The sequence below is a fragment of the Ixodes scapularis genome, unplaced genomic scaffold, assembly GCF_016920785.2.
Source record: "Ixodes scapularis isolate PalLabHiFi unplaced genomic scaffold, ASM1692078v2 ptg001986l_1___fragment_3__unscaffolded, whole genome shotgun sequence".
NCBI classification, from domain to species: domain Eukaryota; kingdom Metazoa; phylum Arthropoda; class Arachnida; order Ixodida; family Ixodidae; genus Ixodes; species Ixodes scapularis.
In genome coordinates, this window is record NW_024610225.1 from 453,459 (window position 1) to 474,857 (window position 21,399).

A 21,399-nucleotide genomic window follows, 5' to 3' on the forward strand; every position below is an offset into this window, starting at 1 on the left:
TACCACCCCTCACTCCCTTCAGTCCGCCTCCCGCCGTTTGAAGCGCCATCTTGACTTTCGTTTCAAAACTGTGTGTTCCATAGAGTACGGTGTAACGCCATCTAAACGATGTGCTTCGAATCGTGCCTATTCCATAGGCTACACTGCAGTTACTATAGCAGCCGTCCCCCCCCCCCCCAAAAAAAAAGGGGGGGGGGGTTGTCGAACGACGGGAGGCAAGCAGCGAGGAGAGGGGTGGGGTATTGCTCGTGTGCATGCTTAGTCTATGGGCAGTTCCGTAACTGAGCTCATCTAATAGCGTTGGTGCGTGATCCGCAACGTGACATCTTGAGAGAACGTGTGCGGTTACGCTTTGTGATTCAGAGCCAGCAAGGTGCGCCTCCCGTCAGTCATATTTAGTCCAGCTGCTTGCACTCCGCCCCCCCCCCCCTCCGCCCCCCCCCCCCTCTTCCCGTCGTGGAGCCGTGAAAAGACTGGGCTGCGAATTTCCGTTTTGGTTCCCGCTGAACCGCTTCGTAAATGTAATTAATTACCTCAAACAACGTTTAGGTATGATTAATTCGCTTCTATATGATTCAGTGTAAATCACTATGTCTAAGTATGCCTCCAGTATGTTTTGTATACAAGGTGTCACATGAAAAATTACGAGGTTTTTCTTTTGCCGCAAAAATAAACTATAGGCATCGCTGAACGCTCATCCTCCGCCCAAAGGTAGCGCTAGGGGTCACAACGAAATGCCAAAGTTTCAGCCCGATCCGATAAGTTATTCAAAATTTATTAGTGATTTTTTGAAAATTTTAATGGGAGGATGGCGGCCCACTGAGTTTTCGTATACATGGGTCTCTATAGCACCAGAAACAGAAAACGGGCCAAAATAGGCTCCATTTTCCCATTGAAACACTCAGAAAAGCACGCATAACTTTTGAAAAAGTTATCGCATCGGGCCGAAACTTTGGCATCTGGTTGTGACCTCTAGTGCTACCTTTGGGCGGAGAATGAGCGTTCAGCGATGCCTAGTTTATTTTTGCGGTGAGAAAAACCCTATATTTCTTCTTTTTTTTGACACCGTGCACTTACGTAAAGCCTAGCAGTATTGGCTATGTATGCTTGATGTGGTCCTTGGCGGGTGTGTAACGGTCTCTCGTTTTGCTTTAGTTTTACTAGTTTCGCTTAGAATCCAGCCTTTAAAGGGATGCGGAACCGAAATCTGGATTCCACAAGACACGGAGGCAAAAGCGTGCTACCGGGATGTTAAAAACAACAAAACATAACTCGTACAGCGATATCTCAAACAGATCACCGTATTTTTCAAAAAAAGGAGGCGCATTTGACAGATATATGGACGTTTTGTTTCTCCGAGAAGAGTCGAGAAGGAGTGAGAACGGCCTCGCGTCTTGTACGCCTCGCCGCCTTGAGGGGGCGAAGCGAAGAGGAGAGGAAATGAGATTTCTTAACATCACGCGCCTCGTCGCCTCGTCGGCGTCGTTTAATTTCGACCTCTTTTTCTGAAAATACGGCCGGCCACACGAAATATCGCCTTACGAGTAGTGTTCTAGGGATTGTAGCGTCCCGCCTACAGCTCTTGCATTGTTTTCTGAAATCCAAATTTTGGTTCAAGATCCCTTTAAAGACATTCTACGTGAAAATTTATATGTATCTTTGTCCTACTGATCAGGGCGAAAGTTTAAATGCGCAGCGTGTTGTCAGGTGCGCTGGGTGTTGCTGAATTTGACAGACGCTGACCCGAAGACCGCCAAAGTTAGCGGATGGTGGCCACGTGACGTCATCAGATAGACGGGGTTACAGTATGTTTATGGTGTCGCGTCGTGGCGTGAGTGACGTAACGTGACGTGGTCAGCTGGTTGGAGTCACGTGTTCAGGTAATGCTATGACAGCGCGTGACTACCAGCTAGCTGATAAGGTTAGGTGTCTACCGCCCCGCTGACGAGGTCACCTGCCCAACGTCCTCCATTTGATGGAAGATTCTTAGCACTGAAAGTTAGCAACTCCGCAACGTATTAAAGCGGACATGGGACGTTTTTCTGTAGATGTCTCAAGGCGCCACGTAATGCTTCATTAGGGGATTCCAAACCTCAAATAAATACCGTGCTCAATGAACGCATAGAAATGTTTAGGGTTCCATGCTGTTAGAGGAATGGTTGCTAAATTTAAACTTCTTGCTGTAGTGCCGACGTTTTGTCTCTAGGTCACTTGAGATCGAAATATGTGTAACAGTTTACGGGAACCCCGCGCTGTACTGGCACCTCCTGTTTAAGTTACACTATTCCTGTGGGCTGCGAACAGTAGTAGTGGCAAGCGTAAGGAAGGGGGCAAAGAATACGTGTCGCTGCCGTGTGGTGGAGCCAAAGAAGCATTCGCAAACTTGTTGTGCGGTGAAGCCCAACGCAAGCTACGAAGCAACTCGCCAGCGATCAACTGGCAATACTTACCTCCTTTCGTCTCCGCTTCGCGTAAACTCTTCGGATTGGCTGAGGTGCCTGCCTCTTTTTGAGAAACATGCTCGGAACTGCTAACCTAGCAACCATTTACTGAAGATAAACCTCGTCTTCTTCCTCATCCATTCGTTCCGAGATATGTGACTAATGGGTGTGGGAGAAGATCATCAGTGAATGGTTGCTAGACCAGCAGTGTGTTTATACTCTTTCTCTCTCTCTTTTCTTCGTACTTCTTCCTGCATTTAGCTGGCATATTTTAGAAGCTTGAATCACCAACTAGCCAAGTATCGACGGACGCACGACGCACGAAGCAGACGACCAAGCGTTCGCGCTAGTTTGCACTGCATCAGAGCTTCCTGGTCGCGATTGATTATGTTTCGGTATTATGTCGCACCGAACTCACTTGGAAACAAGGCGGCCACATTTGTAGAAACATTGCACAAGTTAGAAACCATTTCTTTTTGTAATAATAATTCAAATACACCACAATAAAAAAAAACATTCAAACAGTCGCTTGGAGGTGTCACTAACCCGTTCGTGCGTGTCGTGGGATGGAGTATCGGGCATCGCGTAACTTATAACCCGTTCGCACATCTCGTGGAGAGAAGCCGACAGGCATAGTGTAACTTATATAGGAGGCACTGGCTGTACTTGTAGGATCTATCCGCATGAATGTCACAATTTCGACATTCAGCCTCAATATTATACTTCTAATTATTAGAAAGTTGTGATGAATAGATATTCAAATATAATTTCGTGCTGTCTACACTTCGTTTATCTTAAGTTCAGACGCAGCCGATGCTACATGCGCGGGCATATGACCCTGCACAGTGCCATAGCCTCTTTTATACTGACAAAGCCTGGCAGATCGCCTCGAGAAGCGGCCACCGAAATGGAAAAGGTGGAATGCAGACAACTGATGAGAGGAGAGCCACCTGACTGGCGCCCAGCTTCGGCGAGACGCCGAAACACACTTCTCGCGAGCGAACAAGTGTGTTTCGGGTCCTCACGCTGCAAAAGTTGTGCGCTGACATCCAGGTTCTCCGAGAAATGGCTCTTTGATGCTCTGTGCTATCCGATCCTCGCTCTCCAAATCTGCGACCGTGCAATCTATGCCTCCTTCGTCGAACTGCCAGTCTTTGTGAGTATAGGCGACGTGAGCGATCGAAAGCGTCGCTGTGGTCGGCCCTTCAGGATTGGCCGAATGCTGACTATGACGTCAACAAAGGATTTCTCATCGACAGAAATAAGAGGATTGTAAGAACTTCAATGTTTACGGTGTTGGCAGTGTTGCTTTAAGAGCGCTATGATTTCAGGTTTCCACCATGCCCGTTACAAACACCATCGAACTTGTTGTTCACAAGGTAATGACGTCACGAAAGGTAACCGAACGAGGGCGCCACCGAAACATCTCGCCGCTAATACAGCAGGCTATGGCAGTGCTTGCACTGCACGAGAGCGCGCGTTTGGCAGGGGCGTTGAATGCCCGGAGCTCGCTCTTGTATCTTCTGCTACGCTCACACTCAAAGTGAAACGGAGTATACGTAGCAAGATACTCGGACATATGTATATACGTCTGTATTTATGTACGCCTTGACATGAGTGCCTCGATGCGTACCTGAGGTACAGTTCTCTCCTACCTTGTACGAAACACGCGTATTGTATCTTATCTCGTGGAACCTAACGGCAATCGAAAGACACCTTTAGACGTAGCATTCAATGGAGCATCCCTAGCGGATATGTGCCCGCTTATCGTCGTAATCGCGGCTGGTCGGTAAACACCGGGATTTCGGTAGCCGTCTAATCATCGTAGTGCGGCGGGGTGGCGATAAGCATAAATTGCCCGGCCGGCAAAATCGCTGATGTGTCTCAGGCTCCAGGGTCGATTCCGGCTTTGAGAGAGCGGACTCTCTGCTTGGGCAGAAGAGTCCGCTCACTCATTGAGCGCTACGTCATGAACCAGTTTCACTTCTGCCGCGGGAGCGCTGGATGCCAATGTTGGTTCAGCCAACGGTGAAACCTCTATGCCAATATTGTATACAAAAATTGCGGTGGCTTAGCTCGGCTATGCCAGGATTTACGTAGCGTGAGCTTATGCGCACAAAATGAGCGCTCCCCCTCTCCTTCCCCCTCCTCCAAAAAAAGAAAGTTCGCGCGTTTTATGCAAATTAGGTGAGCACTGTGCATTTTAACGTGATTGTCTGCAACCTTGTTTTAAGGGCACTCTAGGAGTAATTTTAAAGCCCTAGCTGTCTGCAAGACTACATGAACCATGTTCGACCAGCTCACCTGTAGCCTCGTTTCAAAAATGTCCCGTTCAGGGAAGAGCCCCTCCATCTCGTCGGCGATCGCCTGCTCGGCGGCGTCAGCCAGGCCCTCCAGCCCCGCCAGCGAGAACGTGAGCTCGTACCCCGTCTCGGCGTGGCGCGTCTCGTACAGCGTCGAGGGTCGCACGCGACCACGGTGCAGGAACATGGTGCGCTTTCCGATGGCCTCGGCCTCCTCGATGCTGCGAGCGGGTCTTCGATTTATGCATCCGGTCATAGATCATAAAAATACTTGCTCAATGCAATACAACATATAAGCTAACCGAGAGAAAAATCTTTTAGCCTTTCTACTTTGGTAAGAAGGAAGACCAGCGAAGCTGGCCGCAAGTCGGCAAGCCAGAGTGAAGAGGCTCGAAAGGTTGCCGCTATCTATGAGCGATGGCGGCAACCAGACAACCGGCTTCCCGGTTTCCTGGTTGTCGCCGTCGCGCATAAATGGCGGTAGCTGTCAATAGTTCTGTGTCATCAAGTCATTTGAGGACGGACACGATCCTCGGGAAACTAGCCCTTAACAGCTCCGCTCTAAACAACACATATACATCGGCTGCCCATAAAAGGGTTCTCACAGGAGAATTGTTGTAATTTTTGACTGAACCCTTGCTAAAACTAACTTGCTTAATATAAACAATGAATTATCTCCACATTTATACTTTCGACTAAAAAAGTGTATAAACGTGGTTGTTTTCTTAGGTGATAATCTAGTCAGTCAATTGGTGGGCTTCATCTTCTTGGCAGTAAACCACTTGGTTCGACACCTTGTCTATGGCCGCTCTCGGTTTATGACCACAACGTAGCTGGGGCGGGATGTCAACAAATGTGGTCTCAATTCCAATACTGGCAGTTTGTACCTCCTTCCACAGTGCGTCTGCATAGGATTTCCGAAAAAGAGGTGGGGATACTACTTTCTGTGCATCACGGTAGCTCAGCTTTTGTAGGGCCTGAGCCGTACAATTTTATTCTTATATTGCCTGGATCGGCTGCTGCGCGCGTAGATAAGGCGTTCACCCCCGCAGTTTACACAATGGAAAGAGCGAGAGCACTACTTAGAATAATGTTAATTGCTGGAGCACTCTGCAGAGCGTTCCAATCATCGACATAGTGCAGTTTGGTTGCCGCGCCGATTTCACTTGAAGCAACGAAGTGGGCTATACTAGTTTTTTTTTTTTTTATTTTTTTTATTTCCTCTCCAGTGAGTGGAAGGGCAGGGACAAAAATTTACTTCAGTAGTTTGACGAGATCCCTGCCCGAGTTCAAAGGGTAGGGAACGCAGTGATGCATACATAGAAAACGAGCAAAAATATAACTATACACACTATAAAATGAAGCATTTATAAAAAAAAAGCTAAGTGGGTTCGAATGCGTTAGTGGCTGAACATCACAGATAGGGAAATCTAGGGTGCCTACATATTTCCGCCAGTCCGCTGTTTAGGGTGGAGACAACGTTTGTGGTACCTGTTGCCGACAAACCAGTGTTGCCTACCTCGTTACCATGGCAAGCTCCGCTGTTTTGGTCGACCATTTTGTCTCCCTCGCCGGTCGTGCGCTCGGACTACGCCGCTAATCCTCGTTAGGGCTAGGGAGCGCTCACCGCTCTCGTTCCAATGGCGAGGTTTCGGCGTTCAATGCCGGTCTGTGGCGTTCCATTTTGTCGCGGAAACTCGCGTTTCGATAAAAGCAATGCACACTTCTTGCTCGCAGCTTCAAAATATGAAACACCCTAATAAAGAGAGCGACAGCCACGAATACCGCCATCCCGCTACGGTGGACACCGTAATCCCGCTGAGCCTCCGACCCCTCTTATGAACGGAAACGGAAGTGGCCTCAGTGTTGCCGGTGTGTCGAGACTACAGAAACTCAACGTTGTGTACGTTTAGCGAACTAAGAAGTGGGAAAGAATGGTGGTGGGAGTGGATCTGGGAAAGGGTAACAAGAAGTTGGCGCCACCCTAAAGCGGAGCGGAAACATGTAGGCACCCTAGGGAAATCATTTGCGACTTTGTGACAGCTTTAGGTATGAAATGATATTGTACCAATTCGTTTAGTAATTCAGGTAGGTTTTGTTTCACTTATTGGTGTTCATATGTTGTTTGATATCTCGGGACAAACCATTTATGTCGTGTATTATGAAGTGTGAAATGCTGGTTCAGATTCAGAATTTAAAGTACCCTGTTGGAAAATATTGATGATGGAAAGATGACGGAAAAGGCTCATACAAGCGTAACCGTAATATGGGACATCCTATACAAGCGAAAAAGGCGGCTCCAGTATAGTGAAATAAGGCGGAACGATACAGGTGGGCGGAACCATACAAGCGTGTCGTATTATGGGACATCCTATACCAGCATAGTGGATTAAGGCGGAACCATGGAGGTGGACGGAACCATACATGCATAACGTAATATGGGACATCCTATACCAGCAAAAAGGCGATACCAGCATGGTGGAGCCATATGGCTCCAGCATGTTGGTTTCGCCTTTTCACTGTTGTACAGGGCGATTTAGTTTTAAGCTTTACATATATGTTTAGAAAGGTCGTGAAAGCTAAATTAATGCGGTTTGTGCAGGCGAGTTATACGGCCAGGCGTACGTAGTATAGGGACCTAGTCGTAACGATCAGTCAGATAATTAAATACAATTTGTTAATCAACTTTTTAATTAGTGAAAATGAAAATATGGTTTCAATTAGAAACTTGCTGAGTCATTGAAAACCACAAAATCAAGTTTTTTTTAGAAGGATATAATGCAGGGGTAGCGTTTTATGCATTCTGTAAAAAGCTTTATTTGGATGAGTTTCTAGGTTTCAGTTTCTTACCAGAGCTCATCTCTGCGCCCACGGTCCTGTTCCCCAGGGGCTTAGACACGCAACACACGTGCGCCTTGCTTCCCTTCATCCTACGAGGGAGGCGAGGGGGCGGCTTCGCACTGTGGCCACTGGGCAGCTGGACCGCAGGTGCAAAGATGCGCTCTGGTAAGAAACCGAAGTCTGGAAACGCGTCCAAATTGACCATTTTTTTTAGAACGCCATAAAATGCTACTCTTGTCTTATATCTTTACAAAGAAAATTGATTTAGTGTGTTTTGATGATGCTTAGCAAGTTTCTAATTGGAACCATGGGTCTATTTTAACTGATTAAAAATTTCACGAACATACTATACTTAGAGAGAGGCTGAAGCAGTTTTCTATTTGAGAAAACACTTAAATCTTCTTCATTCGACCTCCAGAATCTCAAATATCAAAATTATTTGCTAATTTAATTAATCGAGGCTGCATAGTCATTTTTAAAGCGCTGTGAAAGCACTTCCCTAGAGAGCGACGTCACAAGAGCAGCTTTCAAAATCTTTGTTCACGCATCTTCAGCGCCTATCAAAGCTATGCACGCACATGCTATTTTTTAAAAGGGCAGAAAAATATGTCACGACTGGTGCCAATGCCGGAGAATATACCTAGAAAACTTGCGATTGGACGAGCGGCCCTTAAGCGACACACGCTTGGCGGCCGAAAGGTCTTCTTACGATGTCACTGTTGGTAGGATGTTTTTGTGTGTTTTCTGACGTTTAGTTATATCTTTGAGGAAAACGAACGGGATATTCAGATTCGCGGGATAAAACTACGCTAGAATGAACCTCCATCTAGTTTTCTGAAAGAAGTCTGGCACATCTCTGTAATAAGCCGACGGATCATTACAAATTAGCCTTTTATACTATGCCGCCCTGGCCATATAACTCACGTGCACAGACCGTGTAAATGTAGCTTTTACGGCTTTTTTAAAAAAAAATCTGTAAAACATAGAAAAAAACACTGTAGAATGTCCCCCAATACGATACGATTGTATGGTTCCTTCCCCGCTTGCATTGTTCAAGAAAGACTTGTGGACATCCAGCATTTCATTGGAATGCTGGATGTCAGCGAGTCTCTACATCAGTGAGTGGTTTCAAACAAGCATGATGTTTGCACACCAGTAAGCTCTTATCCGAGGCTCACCAAGAGCACTAAGAGCAGAGGCGAAATGTCGTGACCTGGTAAATTTGGTTGCAGGTATTTATTTTTACAAGAACTGCATGCAGCAAAGCTTAACTTTGCTCAAAAGAAGATTATTAAAAATTCAATACTGAACAATGGTGTCCCTTGAGCTGTCAGACCAAACTCCCACTCTTGCCACTCAGGAGTTCCTAACTTGTGCGTGGAGGATCAGCACAACCCAGATTTGTGCTGCGAGCGCACCTGCAATATAAAAGTTGAATAAACATGAGATGAAATATGAGACGTTTACAATTCTCTGTAACGTGAAATTAGAGCACAGATCTTGAAGAGGAGGATGGGAGGGTATGCCCCTCCTCCCCCTCCCCTCCTCCTCTTCTGCTCCCTCCCATTTAGCGGGAAATTTCCCTGAATTTAGCGGGAAAATTTCCCCACTAAATTTAGCTGGTTAAGTTTCCCCCTAAATTTAGCGCAGAAATTGATGTCACATGACCTCAACACAAATGCAGTTTTTCCGCTAAAAGTAGCGGGGAAAATGACGTCGCATGACCGTGTCACGTCATCCATAAAAAAATTCAGTTTCTCAGCTAGACTTAGCGGAAATATTAACGTCACATGACCACAACATTAATTCAATTTCCTGCCAAGTTTAGTTGGGCGGTTACGCCGACAGCGACGCCGCAAAACGCGGAAACGGGTGCTAAGAGCTGCGCTAAAAACTAAATGCATCAGGTGAAATAAAGTGAACATTAGAGATACTGTAAGAAAAAGAAGAGAATCTAAGATACCGTTCTCAGATCCTTCCTTTTGTCCGTTCTCAAATGTTTTGATTTCAAGAAATGTTTATCTCTTTATTCATACACAGAGAACCCCTCCCAGTTTCAGCATGAATGCAATAAATCAATGCAGACTAGACCTTGTAAACTATAATCCACATGAAAATGAATGTTTGCCACATAGTCATGTATGAGTCAGTAGCTCAGATCTCTAAATACATTTGTATTGAGGAACATTCTTGAATAAAACTTCTGGGCTTCGAATTCAACAGTTTGTACTCCCATAAGGAACACTGTATGGCACTGATTTCTTTTTTTTTTGTGACACATCAGAAACAGCACAGCACTGTCATCCTCGCATACCTAACAAGAATTTGTATTTTTTTTTAGCATGGCATGTACTATTCTAATGCTCATACAGCATCCTTTAACAAAATTTCCTTTGTAGAGCTTTTTATTGGCTCTTATTTAGCTCGCACGACAGATTCGGTACCTTGAATTCTCACTTGGCATCAACAGTTTTATATATTAATGTAATAGCGAAAGACAAGATGTATGGACTTGAGTACGGCTCAGCAAGCACAGATGTTGAGAAAAGTACTGAAGAAAACTCAAATGTCAAAATAAAAATAAGCTGGAATGTGGATACAATTATGGACATGGTCATGAATACAGTTAGCAGATTCAATATGAAGAATGTGTGTTAGATGCACGCTCAAAGAAACCTGTTGCATCTATATTCATTCAAATTACTTTGCAGAACCCAGCGCTGCAGTCTCAGGTGGGAGTTCGCTGAATGAGTCTACTGAAAATGAGTGTAGACGGAAAAAGCAGTTTGATCTGCGATAATGAGCATTACATAAGTGACATGTCATTATTACTGTTACAGTGCCGAATGTTCCAAACTGTCAGTCGCATCATTCTGTGAGTTCCCTCCGTACATTACAGGGTTTGGCTCTCTCGAATGCTTTGCGAGAAAAATGATGAACTGGAAATATCTAGAGTAGTTCTAGAAAAACTATTTCCAGAATCTTATCTCAGCATCGCAAAGAATATAAAAAGTTTCTAAAGACAAGGTTAGTGCAGGAGTTGAATAAACTAAATACTTTGTTTTTCGAAACCATCTTGCCGTAGTAAACGTATGAAGTTCCCCTAGGTAGAGCTAGTCATTACGGATGATTGTGCCCATTGCGTACCATAAAAATTTAATTTGCGACCTACAATATTTACAAACTCAATTAACTCTGAATAAGTGGACCACTTGGCATTAAAGATTGGCCTCACCATGACTGTCTGCCAACATCTACATAATAATTTGCATGAACCAATGTATTTCAAGAAAATATTTGGTACGAGCTGCTTAAAACACAAGAGCACTTTTTAACAAGTGCTGACTACGTTAGAAAACATGATTTTGCTTTGAAGACGGGGACATAGGAAGGACAGACACCACAGAGTGCTAACTTTCAACTGATTTAATTCAAGAACCTCAGCGTAGAAACACAATGCGTCACCGCACCACATCTCAACCAATCCGTGGCCCTGCCACGGACCGCAAGTACGCCAACTCCTTATCCGCCAAGTCAATTGACGCCACACTGACACAACACATGCCGGAACTATTTATAGCATCAGCCTCCATAATCTCTCTAACAGTCATATCTTTGTGCCTAGCAAGAACAGTAGACTGAGCAAATAATGGTTTGCACTCGCAGTCATGATCTGTCGTGTCACTGTCATGACTGCGGGTGCAAACCATTATTTGCTTCGTCTACTGCTCTTGAGAGGCACAAAGATAGGACTGTTAGCGAGATTATGGAGGCTGACACTATAAATAGTTCCAGCACAAGTTGTGTCAGTGTGGCGTCAATTGACTTGGCGGATAAGGAGTTGGCGTACTTGCGGTCCGTGGCAGGGCCACTGATTGGTTGAGATGTGGTGCGGTGACACAGTCCGTTTCTACGCTGAGGTTCTTGAATTAAATCAGTTGAAAGTTAGCGCTCTGTTGTGTCTGTCCTTCCTATGTCCCCGTCTTCAAAGCTCAATCATGTTTTCTACCGCACTTTTTAACACTAATGGAAAGCCTGTAGTGGGCCACAACTTAAGCAGTTTTCACTTCATTATAAAGAGCAATCACACATATGTGAACCATGGATATAGGCCTGCACTAAATTTTTTTCTTAAGCTGAACGTGCTATGCTCTGTTTACTATATAAATCTTTGCAGAGCTGACAACGTGCAAGTTCCTGTTTTTCTATATTTCACATGTCCCGACTGGTGGGTGTGGTAGGGACATAAGATTGATGACACCAACGAAACACAATGATTATTTTAAGAATTTGTTTGGGTATAGCACGAGCAAGGCGATCTGCGAGAAGTTATTTCTGTGACACCGTCGAACCTACATCTGCGGGCTTTAAGTTCACATGATAATCATGTCTGCAGACTCCTTTTTGTAATTGGAATTTCATCCAACCCAAGATTTGAATATGTTTTTTTTTGCATTTTAGGCTTAGTAGTGCTTTTGCTGTTCTATTAATAGGTAAGAAAAATGCTTATTTCAAGTGGCATACCTAACGCCTGGTGGCACGAGGACTCCCCTGTCGTGACGCTGATCGAAAGTCACAGGCAGGGAGATACTGCAATGCTCTTGTTGCTGGGATTACCTCCCCCATGGTCCTGGCCAGACCACAGAAAAAGATTGAGTCCAAGCTTGTGGCCACTAGGATCTCCAGATCTCGAGGCACCCAAGTAGCTGAAAATAAAAACAAATCACAATCAAGTACTTGGCAGAGCTACATTAGAATGGCTAGCATATTCTTTCGTGATCAGCACATAGATCCTCTTATTTTAGTCATAGTCACCCACCAGGACAAGGCTACGTAGGCGTTAAAATGATGGGTACCGAATTTAGGCGAATGATCAAATGCATTCATTTAACCCCCTTTCGCCCCAACCTGAGAGACTTCTGTCAAATATTCACATTCAACTGTAAAGACTACAAATAAAACTACTACTGCAATGCAAAGCCGTATAGTGGGAGAGTTTAGCCAGCGGGTGTGGCAACGAAGGCGCCGGAGAGGAGGAAAGGGAGGAGAACGCCGAAGGAGGGATAGAGAAGGCAGCAAAGAGGCAAAGAGATGACCGCCATTTTGACGCAAAGCTGTCGGCACGGAGCACTGTTGAGGCTACGAGTCGTCTGCTACGGGCTTATTTATTTTTTTTTGTCTAAATAAAAGTGCGTTCAAACATAGAGGAACTTCTTTTTTTAGGTTTTTAAGCCACCGAGGAATAACACTATATCATTTTATTGCCAGAGCCTGCCAAATAAAAGGAAAGAACCGAAATTTGAATATCGATCCCATGCCGGGCGAATGAATGAAAATGGCGGCCCTCCCCGCTCAGCTGGGAGCAGCCTAGAGTTCACGCGCATGCGCTCACGCCTCTTGCTCTGTGCCGCGGGCTGATCAGCTCACTCGGAAGGAAGACGTTACGGCAGCGAAATCATAGACTGCCAGACTCTCCCCATATATGGCTCTGCTGCAATGGAAAGATTTTCCTACCCTCGTGCTCAGCGAGTGTCGACTGTGGATACAACTCCAGTTCATACACTCGCTGAACATGAGGGTAGAGTGTACCAGCAGAGGGCAGGTGTCTGTATACAAAGAGTTTAGTTGGCACACCAAGAGGCTAACGAATAAGAATGGGTACTACTCTGAGCAAAATGCCAAAAAAGCGTGGATCTCGGCTTGACACTAACAGCGGCACACAGTATCTATTTTACTCACAAAGGGGTACTAAATCATTACTTTCAGCTACCTAACTAAACTAAATATTCTTCCCGGCTTGCTTTTTAGGAAAATCTCTAAATTTGCAAGAACTACTAAGACAACGGCTAAAAAAAAAAAAGCAATGGCAAAACCAGCAATCGAATTTGCCTGCTCTCCAGTAGCACGACATCTATGGCAGGCAGACCTGCAGATTGAGCAAGCAGTTTAAAAAACAGAGTATGTCCTATGTATAATTTTTTTTATGCTGCAAAGCAAGCGCTGAAAGGAGGTTTCACGACATTAACGAAATTTCTTGCAATCAGTTGAGAACAAATTACAGCAGTGAACTCCTTGCTCCTGGCATAACGTTTTAGTGTTGCCCATGGAAACTCACATAAATTTGTAAATAAAAACAAAAAAGACTAACCTTCATAAAAAAAAATCTCTAACTGTGGCAAAGAAAAGTTACCTTGAACAAAATATGTATAATACAGTTGTACAGCGTCCATTTGCGTGCTTAACCAATTTTGAGGCAAATCGGCGACAATGAAAAGAAGACGTTTGAGTACAATTAAGGGAAAGACAGAAAGGATGCATACCTACAACAAAAAAAATTTAGAACGACCACGGGCAGGAAACTTTGGTGAGGCTCTCTGAGCGACTCCCTGATATGGGCCTGCGCAGACCAGAGAACAAGATCGGTCAGAGCTTGCAGCCGTAAGGTGCTTCATACCATGAAGTTACAGAAGCAGGTGCAATTGGAAGCAAAGTGCATTTCATTTCTCTGAAAAACGAAGAGTTTAATAGCTCGTATGCATTCATAAGGTGATACAGTCATGAATGCACAGACTTTTCAATGCAGCGCTATATCACCAACTTGTTAACCATGCCGGGCAACACTAAAAACTGAGAGCATTATTTTAAAGTATCTCAGCTTAAAGTTAACCACGACAGAAGCTTCAAGCCATCCTTGCAAATTCAGTGCACAAAGCAAGCCATGTGACCTTCTAGTTGGACGCCATGGTACGTCTAGCTTATAATCATGTGTCATGCTGTTTTAGCTGCAATGGCTTGTAGTGTCAAAAGTGGTCCAGCTTAAAGAGACTAAAAGTATAGACGTTTATGAGTGGGGCCCTCACCTAGTCTGCAGCTACATTGCGAAATAGGACGTTCCAACCGGGATGTTTGCTGCCTGTAACCACACGATCAGCTTGTGCAAAGCGATTGTTCCGAGCTGAATAGATATCCTCGACAGTGCCATTATTTGACAAGCATTTCTATGAATGTTAAACATGATTGACTTACAGAGAGACTCCACCTCAACGACTAATGACTTGGGATACCTAACTGAATACTGATATATCAACTAAATGCAAAACAATTACCTGGCAAGCATTAAATTTTTTAAGAGGCTGGGTCGACTCTGCATTAAGTTGAAGGAGTCGATGCGTAATAGGACAATACAAACAAAAATATGCCTTAGAATTCCTTTTGCACCCCCAAAATGATGTGTTTTTGAAGGTAAGGTACACAATGTTCTTGATTTAGAAAGTGCCTCAGCTGTACAAATGCATATGCAATAAGGGCACTTGCCAAGCCTATTCTACTCAGCTCTGTGCAGGTTAAGCTAAGTTAGAATATAGAAGTACACGCTCACTGACACCATCAGAAAGGCAGGGAGAAGTCTCCGTTGTTCCACCTCCAGCCCGTCTGCTGCCTTCGATGACGTTTCAGCGCCTGATGAGCCTAGAGCGAGCACATCTGTCCAAAGCGGGGTGAAAAGCACAAGCACGTGCTGGAGGACGCCCAGCCATTCTCTTTTTGTCATCGGCTATACTACATATTTTTAGTAAGACATATTTTTAAGTGAGGAAAAGTACTGCAAATATGCAGTCCACCTTAAAGATAACAACAGTTGCCATTCACCATTTTCCAAGTAAGTGCTCCCACCTATCGTAACATCTACACATATGGTACGTGAGTAGGTTCAGGACTGAGAGGCTAGACAACGAAGCACTCACAAGGCTTGTCTGGCCCTTCCAACCATGCGGGTACATTCGTTGCAAGTTCCCGATTTGTAGACAAAATGATTTAGAATGAGCAAATCTTGTCTACGCCCGAGGTAGAACATTGAATTGCGATTCCCCGATATTGTGCGAACCATCCTTCAAACTGCGGTACCACCTGCAAATGAACTATGTTGTGCTGCGGCACGCGTCCATGCTGCCTGCTTCAGAGGAAAACCACTGCTCCTGTTGAAGACGACATCCCACAGTGTACAGCCAACAATGTTTAACGAACTAAAACAAAATTGATATCATTCAATAGACACAGATAGGCTCACAAAGTGTCGACACCATGATTGTTGTTGTTGGTTTTACTCTTGCATACAAACAAAAGTGACTTCCTCTCTCCTCCGATGTACAGTAAAACCCCCTTATCTTGGTGGCCCCTATTTCTTCTCGAATCGGTCACAGAGGACATAATCACAGCCACTGAATTCCGCAAAATTACAGGCCACGAAAATTAAAGGGTCGCCAACATTAAGGGGTTTACTGTCCTTCTGAGTGTCACATGATGTTAACATTTCAAGGAGGCTGAAGGTATTGCTTTAAGAAAAAACTGACCTATGAAAAAAAATGTCCTTCTCCAGGTTAGGCACACCGAGGTTCTTTTGCACTACCTATAAGGCGGCAAGTTTGTTTCGGCAGAGCTTTTGGTAAAACGGAGTCACAAAAGCAGTTATACTTGGCGTCAACTATTTTGTGCTGCATTATTAAGCTAGAGTAAATTCCACAGTGTTTCGGCACAGCGCTGTTTGTTGCGAGAGCATATGTGGTTTATTGCTGCATCCCATTTGCATGATCTAGAGACACTAGCGCTGACAGAGTTGGAGCACTCCAAATATTAACAGCCGACTGTAGAAGCATTGAGAGATGCACACATGCGAACTGTGCATTACTTAAAGGTGGATTCGAGCAAAGGTAAAAACAATATCTATACTTACGGCGGCCATACTTGCCTTTCCCAAGCACGACCACTTTTCCCTCGGTAGCACCATCCAGTAAGAAGCACCAGCAACACGCCCATGAGACGCCGCCGACTCCTGGATTGAATGACGACCCGCCTGAGGTCTTGGAAGGAGATCCGGAACACTGCTTTAGGTCAGATGTTGTATCTGGTGGGGCAGGGACTAAAAGTGAAAATTAACAAATTTATATGAAGCGCTACATTCCTATAGGATGGCAGTATTTCTTTTAGGCCAGTGATGCGCTTTAATCATACACAAATGGTTGGTTTATATGATGAACCAGCAGCCCCTATTTTGCTTAAGTTTAACGCAGTGTCTAACGTTACGTCCGACGGAACTCGAAATAAAAATTAAAGTTACGCCCAACGTAACTGTCAAGCATTCGAGTTACGTCCGACGTAACCCAAAATAAAAATTAAAGTTAACATATTTACTCGAAAATAGGTCGAAGCCTATTTGTTGGACCCACCGAAAATAAAAAAAATAAATAGTTCAAATATATGTCGACCTTTTTTTTATTTTTAAAAACGGGGGAAATTTTGGGCAAAAGAAACAAACCTTTATTTACATCACTCTCAGCTAAATCAGGGGGCGATGCCAAAAACTTAATCACCGTCAGAACTTCTGGACATGTCATCGTCGTCCGAAGCTTCGTCAGCTTGGTAGACATCCTCGCAAATTCGCAACAATACTTCACTGACACCGTGGTAAAATGGCGACAAGAAGAAACGAAACAAGGTGCGAAGCGACAAAATACGAACTACAAAGACGCAAGCAAAGCCGCCGTGTCGCCATGAGCAACACGCGAGCCGAGCCGCCTCAAACAACAAACAAAAGTAACTTTTTTTTTTTTTTTTTTTTTTTTTGTGCGCGTTTGCGAGGATGGAGGGCAAAGTGCATGGCGCATCGCGTTTCTTTCCTTCCCCGTTGCCCAGCAAGGGGAACGGTAGTGGCTAGAGGCGCGATGGCGAAACCAGGCGAAACAACGCGATGGCGAAACAACCATCTTCCACCGCGGTTGTTTTCGTGCACCAAAAGCGTATTGAAACAAGAAGCGGCGCGGCTCTACGGCAACTCCGGCTCGGTGACTCGATAGCTCCATGCCTCCGGTAGGGTCGCAAAATTTGGTCGCGAATGTAGGTCAAAAGTCTTTAATCGCAATTTCCGAAAAAAAAAAAAAAAAAAAAAAAAGGTCGATTTATACTTGAATGAACACGGTAGTCAGCCGCGCGACGAGACACACATTATGAAAGCGATTGGTGCGAGCGACCAAGGCGATGAGCGACGTTTTGAGAAGCCCAAGAACCGAGTGGCGCAAGCAGCGAGAGTGAGAAATCTTCGTCGCTTGGCGCCGGCACTCGTAGCTTCTCGCCGTCGCTCGTCTCGTTGATCGCTATATTGCTTACATGCCGTTCAGAAAGGCGCTCTAAGTGCTTACCATTGCATTGGGACCAGCCTCGCATCCAACCGTAACCAGTCTTGACTTTTTTTTTTAAAGCCGCCGAGGTAGAAGTTAACATCGTACATACATGCATCGTTTTCAAGCATGGCTCCTCGTTCATTGCTCGATTTATATTTTCCGTAAATGACAAACCGCAATGAAGCACAATTATTCTAGTTCAAAATTGTCACGAACACTTGGGACGCATGCTTACACTGTAGCGCACCTAACGTAATTTAAAAGTAGAACGAAAACGGGACGAGATTCGCTTACCGCTTCACGGAGACAGACGTCTTCGGATCCTAGGCCTGACGGCCGAACTGGGAAGTCGCCTGCGGTCCGGCGATCGGACGAGTCGAGCCGGCCTGACACAGGTTGACCACGCCTGGTTGAACTATGAGAGGCGCCGTCGAGTTGAGAGCCAGAGACGCAGTAGAAACGGACCGTAAAACATCTGTCCCCCAAAACGCAGAACGAGCCAGCGATGCCAAAACCGCCAAAACCACTACGTCGCCATCTCCGCGACGACCGGAAGCGTGGAAGCCGGAAAGTCTGAAAAGGCGCGACAGCGGAAGCCACTGGGCGGAAGCTTTACGTTTCGGTTTCACTTTTCTCCGACGCCGGGTTTGCGGCTGGTAGCGACGACGCGAGGGGCCACGAAAAAACGCCGAGTTGGCCGAGTACGAGTCACGGCCCACGATACGAGCAACGGGCCGTTTGCCGCTGTCGACCGGCGATGCGGTATCCGCGGCTTGGTGTCACGATCGGTTTGTTGCCGTGCACGCTGACTCAAAGCTCGAAGTTACGCAGTTCCGTTCCGGCACCAGCCGCACCACGTTTTCCGGTGCATCGCACGTGGAGGCCTTTCGACGCATTTAGTGACCGTAAAGATGGTGCCCGCTGTCTTCGGTGCTGTAGAAGAAGTTGCGAGACGGAAGAAGCATCGAAACCAAGGCGTTTAGGACTCCAGGCCGGGCCGCCGGTTCACTCTGAACGAGAGGCGACATGTGTGCGCACGCTTTGAGGAAGCCTCCGCGTTTCGCCGCGCCAGAACTCGCCGATCGCGACCGTACCCCGAGTCCGAGAGGCTCTTGCGCAGCCGGGAACGGCACCGAGGTAGGAGCTGCTCGTTCTGCGCTACCATGCAGTGCTCAACAGTGCTCGGGGCTCTCGGTGTCGTTCGTGCTTGCACCGATGTCTTTGTGACCCCTTCGGACACGCAAGTCGTACTTCGCAAAGGTTTGGACGGGGCCGCCCACACCGAGCAGCTCCGCTATATTCCGCTTAGTTATGATCACAATAAAAGCTTGCGTTTTTTCTCGGGAAAAAAATTGCGGGACCGCTCTCCGCGCCGCCGACGAGATTGGCCGCCTCCATGTTCTCAGCTGTTCACTCGCTCCCGCAGCGAGCGCCTTCCGATAATCCTCCCCGTTCCAAAATGCGATGCGATCTCCGTTTACATGGGCTGAATGAATGCGCACTCGACATCTCGATCCACCTCTGTCTAGCGACTTTAATGCGATGCGCTTTGCGCATTATGCCGTTTACATGACCGCATATGGAATGCGGCAACTGGATTCAATACGACTAAGTCGCATTCATGTAAACGCGGCTTATGTTCTTTTTCGACATGTATGGTGTATGTAACGATACCGGTGGTAAACGATGGACGTTTTGTTGTAAGATGGCGGTCGTCTCTTCATGTATGATTTGGATATAACGGTGGTGGTGTGGTATAAGCGTTTTTTGTTGGAAAGATTGCGGTCGCCTACGTCATCGGCCGCAAAATCATACCAGCACACCGAATCATATCGGGAAGCAAACTGGCTGCCAGTATAGACCGACCCGGAACCATTTCGGTGCCGGTATCTCCAGTTATGCAGAAAGCCGAACCAAACTAGCTGCATACATAATAACAAGAAATTATACTGGTGTCAGACCAGAACTGTACAAGCAGCAGGTTTGTTTCTTGTACGTTTTTCCAATAGGGTATCGAGACTTTGTGAGTAAAACATATCTTTAAGGCCAGGTGAGTTTGAACTAGAACAGAAAAAAAAATATATATATTTGAAACGCGTAGCCGCTGAAAATAGTTTACTGTGCTTTCGTTCCATGTGAGATTAGCTATTATTATAATTGATTTTTTTCGTAGGAAGAAGGTTAAGTTTGTTTTGCTTTGAAGTTGTACCCCATATAATATGGCAATAAGTTAGGTGTCGCATAACTAGGGCATTGTACAATATTTTTTTTATAATATTAAACGGTAGGCTGTATGTATGTTTATGCATCAGGCTGTTTATTTTGTTAATTTTTGTACAGACGTGATTAACGTGAATGTCCCATGTGAGGTGTTCGGAAAAATGAACGCCGAAAGAGATTATTTCTCTTAATTTTCTATTTTCTGGTTGTCAAGGGGGACATATTTTTGTACACTAATTAATTCATTTCTACGTCTATAAAAATGGCTATATTTTTGGTATGGTCCATTTTTTAGATACTTTGCATCCATTTATTGTTTTAAATAAAAAAATGAACTGTTCGTCTCTCAAACCGTAGTCGTGTCTGTACCACTAAAAAAAAAGAGTTATATCGGCGTCCTAGAGTAGTAATCCTGCTGAAGTCACTATATTGAAAACGTCATTTACGTAAAGTATAAAAAGAAGATATAAAAAGTGAAAGCCGTTTACAACTCCCTGTAGCACCGAATTAGAGCGCAGCTCTTGAGGAGGAGGAGGGAAGGGTACTGGGGGGGGGGTGAAGTGACCTGGGGGCGTCACGTAACCTTGGGGGGTCACGTGACGATGCCGATGATGCCATCAGTGACGTCACTGATGACGTCATCAGTGACGATGAGGGTGCGGACTCCGATGACGTCATCAGCGATGATGACGATGACGATGCGGATGTCGGTGACGTCATCAGTGACGTTACTGATGACGTCATCCATGATGATGACGATGCGGATGCCGGTGACGTCATCAGCGACGTCAGTGATGACGTCATCATTATGATGACGATGCGGATGCCGGTGACGTCATCGGGAAGGTCACGTGACCTCGGCGGGGGTCACGTGACCCTGGGGGTGGTCACGTGACCTCGGGGGGGGGGTGCCACGTGACTTCGGGTGGTCACGTGACTTTGGGTGTCACGTGAACTTGGCAGTCAAGTGAAACTGGGGGAGGGGTCACGTGACCTTGGAGTGACCTTGTGGGTCACGTGACCTTGGGATGACCTTGGGGGCCGCGTGACCTTGGGGTGACCTTGGTTACGCCGACGGTGACGCCGACGCCGCTCAAGCCGGGAACGGGCCCCTAAGAGTTGCGCTCTAAAAATAAGAGGATAATGTAAAGTGTAAAAAGTATAAGTATAAGAAGATGCTGACTGGGGCACACCGGTTGAAATGGTTTCAAGCGGAGAAAAAATAGAATTTATGCAAACATATTGAGACCGGTACTCCGAGTTAGACTGAATTTGTAACGCTGGACTTCCTCTAATACAATAAAGTGGAAGTTGAAGTTTAGTTTCTCATGGTTTATAGGGTCCAGCGCTTAGTGAGGTGAATAAATATTCCTAGAACAAGCTTTTTACCCTCAAATGCGTCAGCAGTGAGTTAATCTTGTG

At 45.6% G+C, this 21,399-nt stretch overlaps 1 protein-coding gene across 1 annotated transcript in view; it reads right to left on the bottom strand.

Moving 5' to 3' along the window:
* Positions 1 to 21,399, bottom strand: part of LOC8028013 (phospholipid-transporting ATPase ABCA3) — a 68,595-nt gene that overhangs the window by 1,003 nt on the left and 46,193 nt on the right. Inside the window, exon 5 of the mRNA XM_040217427.1 lies at positions 4,746 to 4,965. Within this exon, the coding sequence (XP_040073361.1) occupies positions 4,746 to 4,965 (220 nt within the window). The remainder of the gene's footprint in view (positions 1 to 4,745; positions 4,966 to 21,399) is intronic.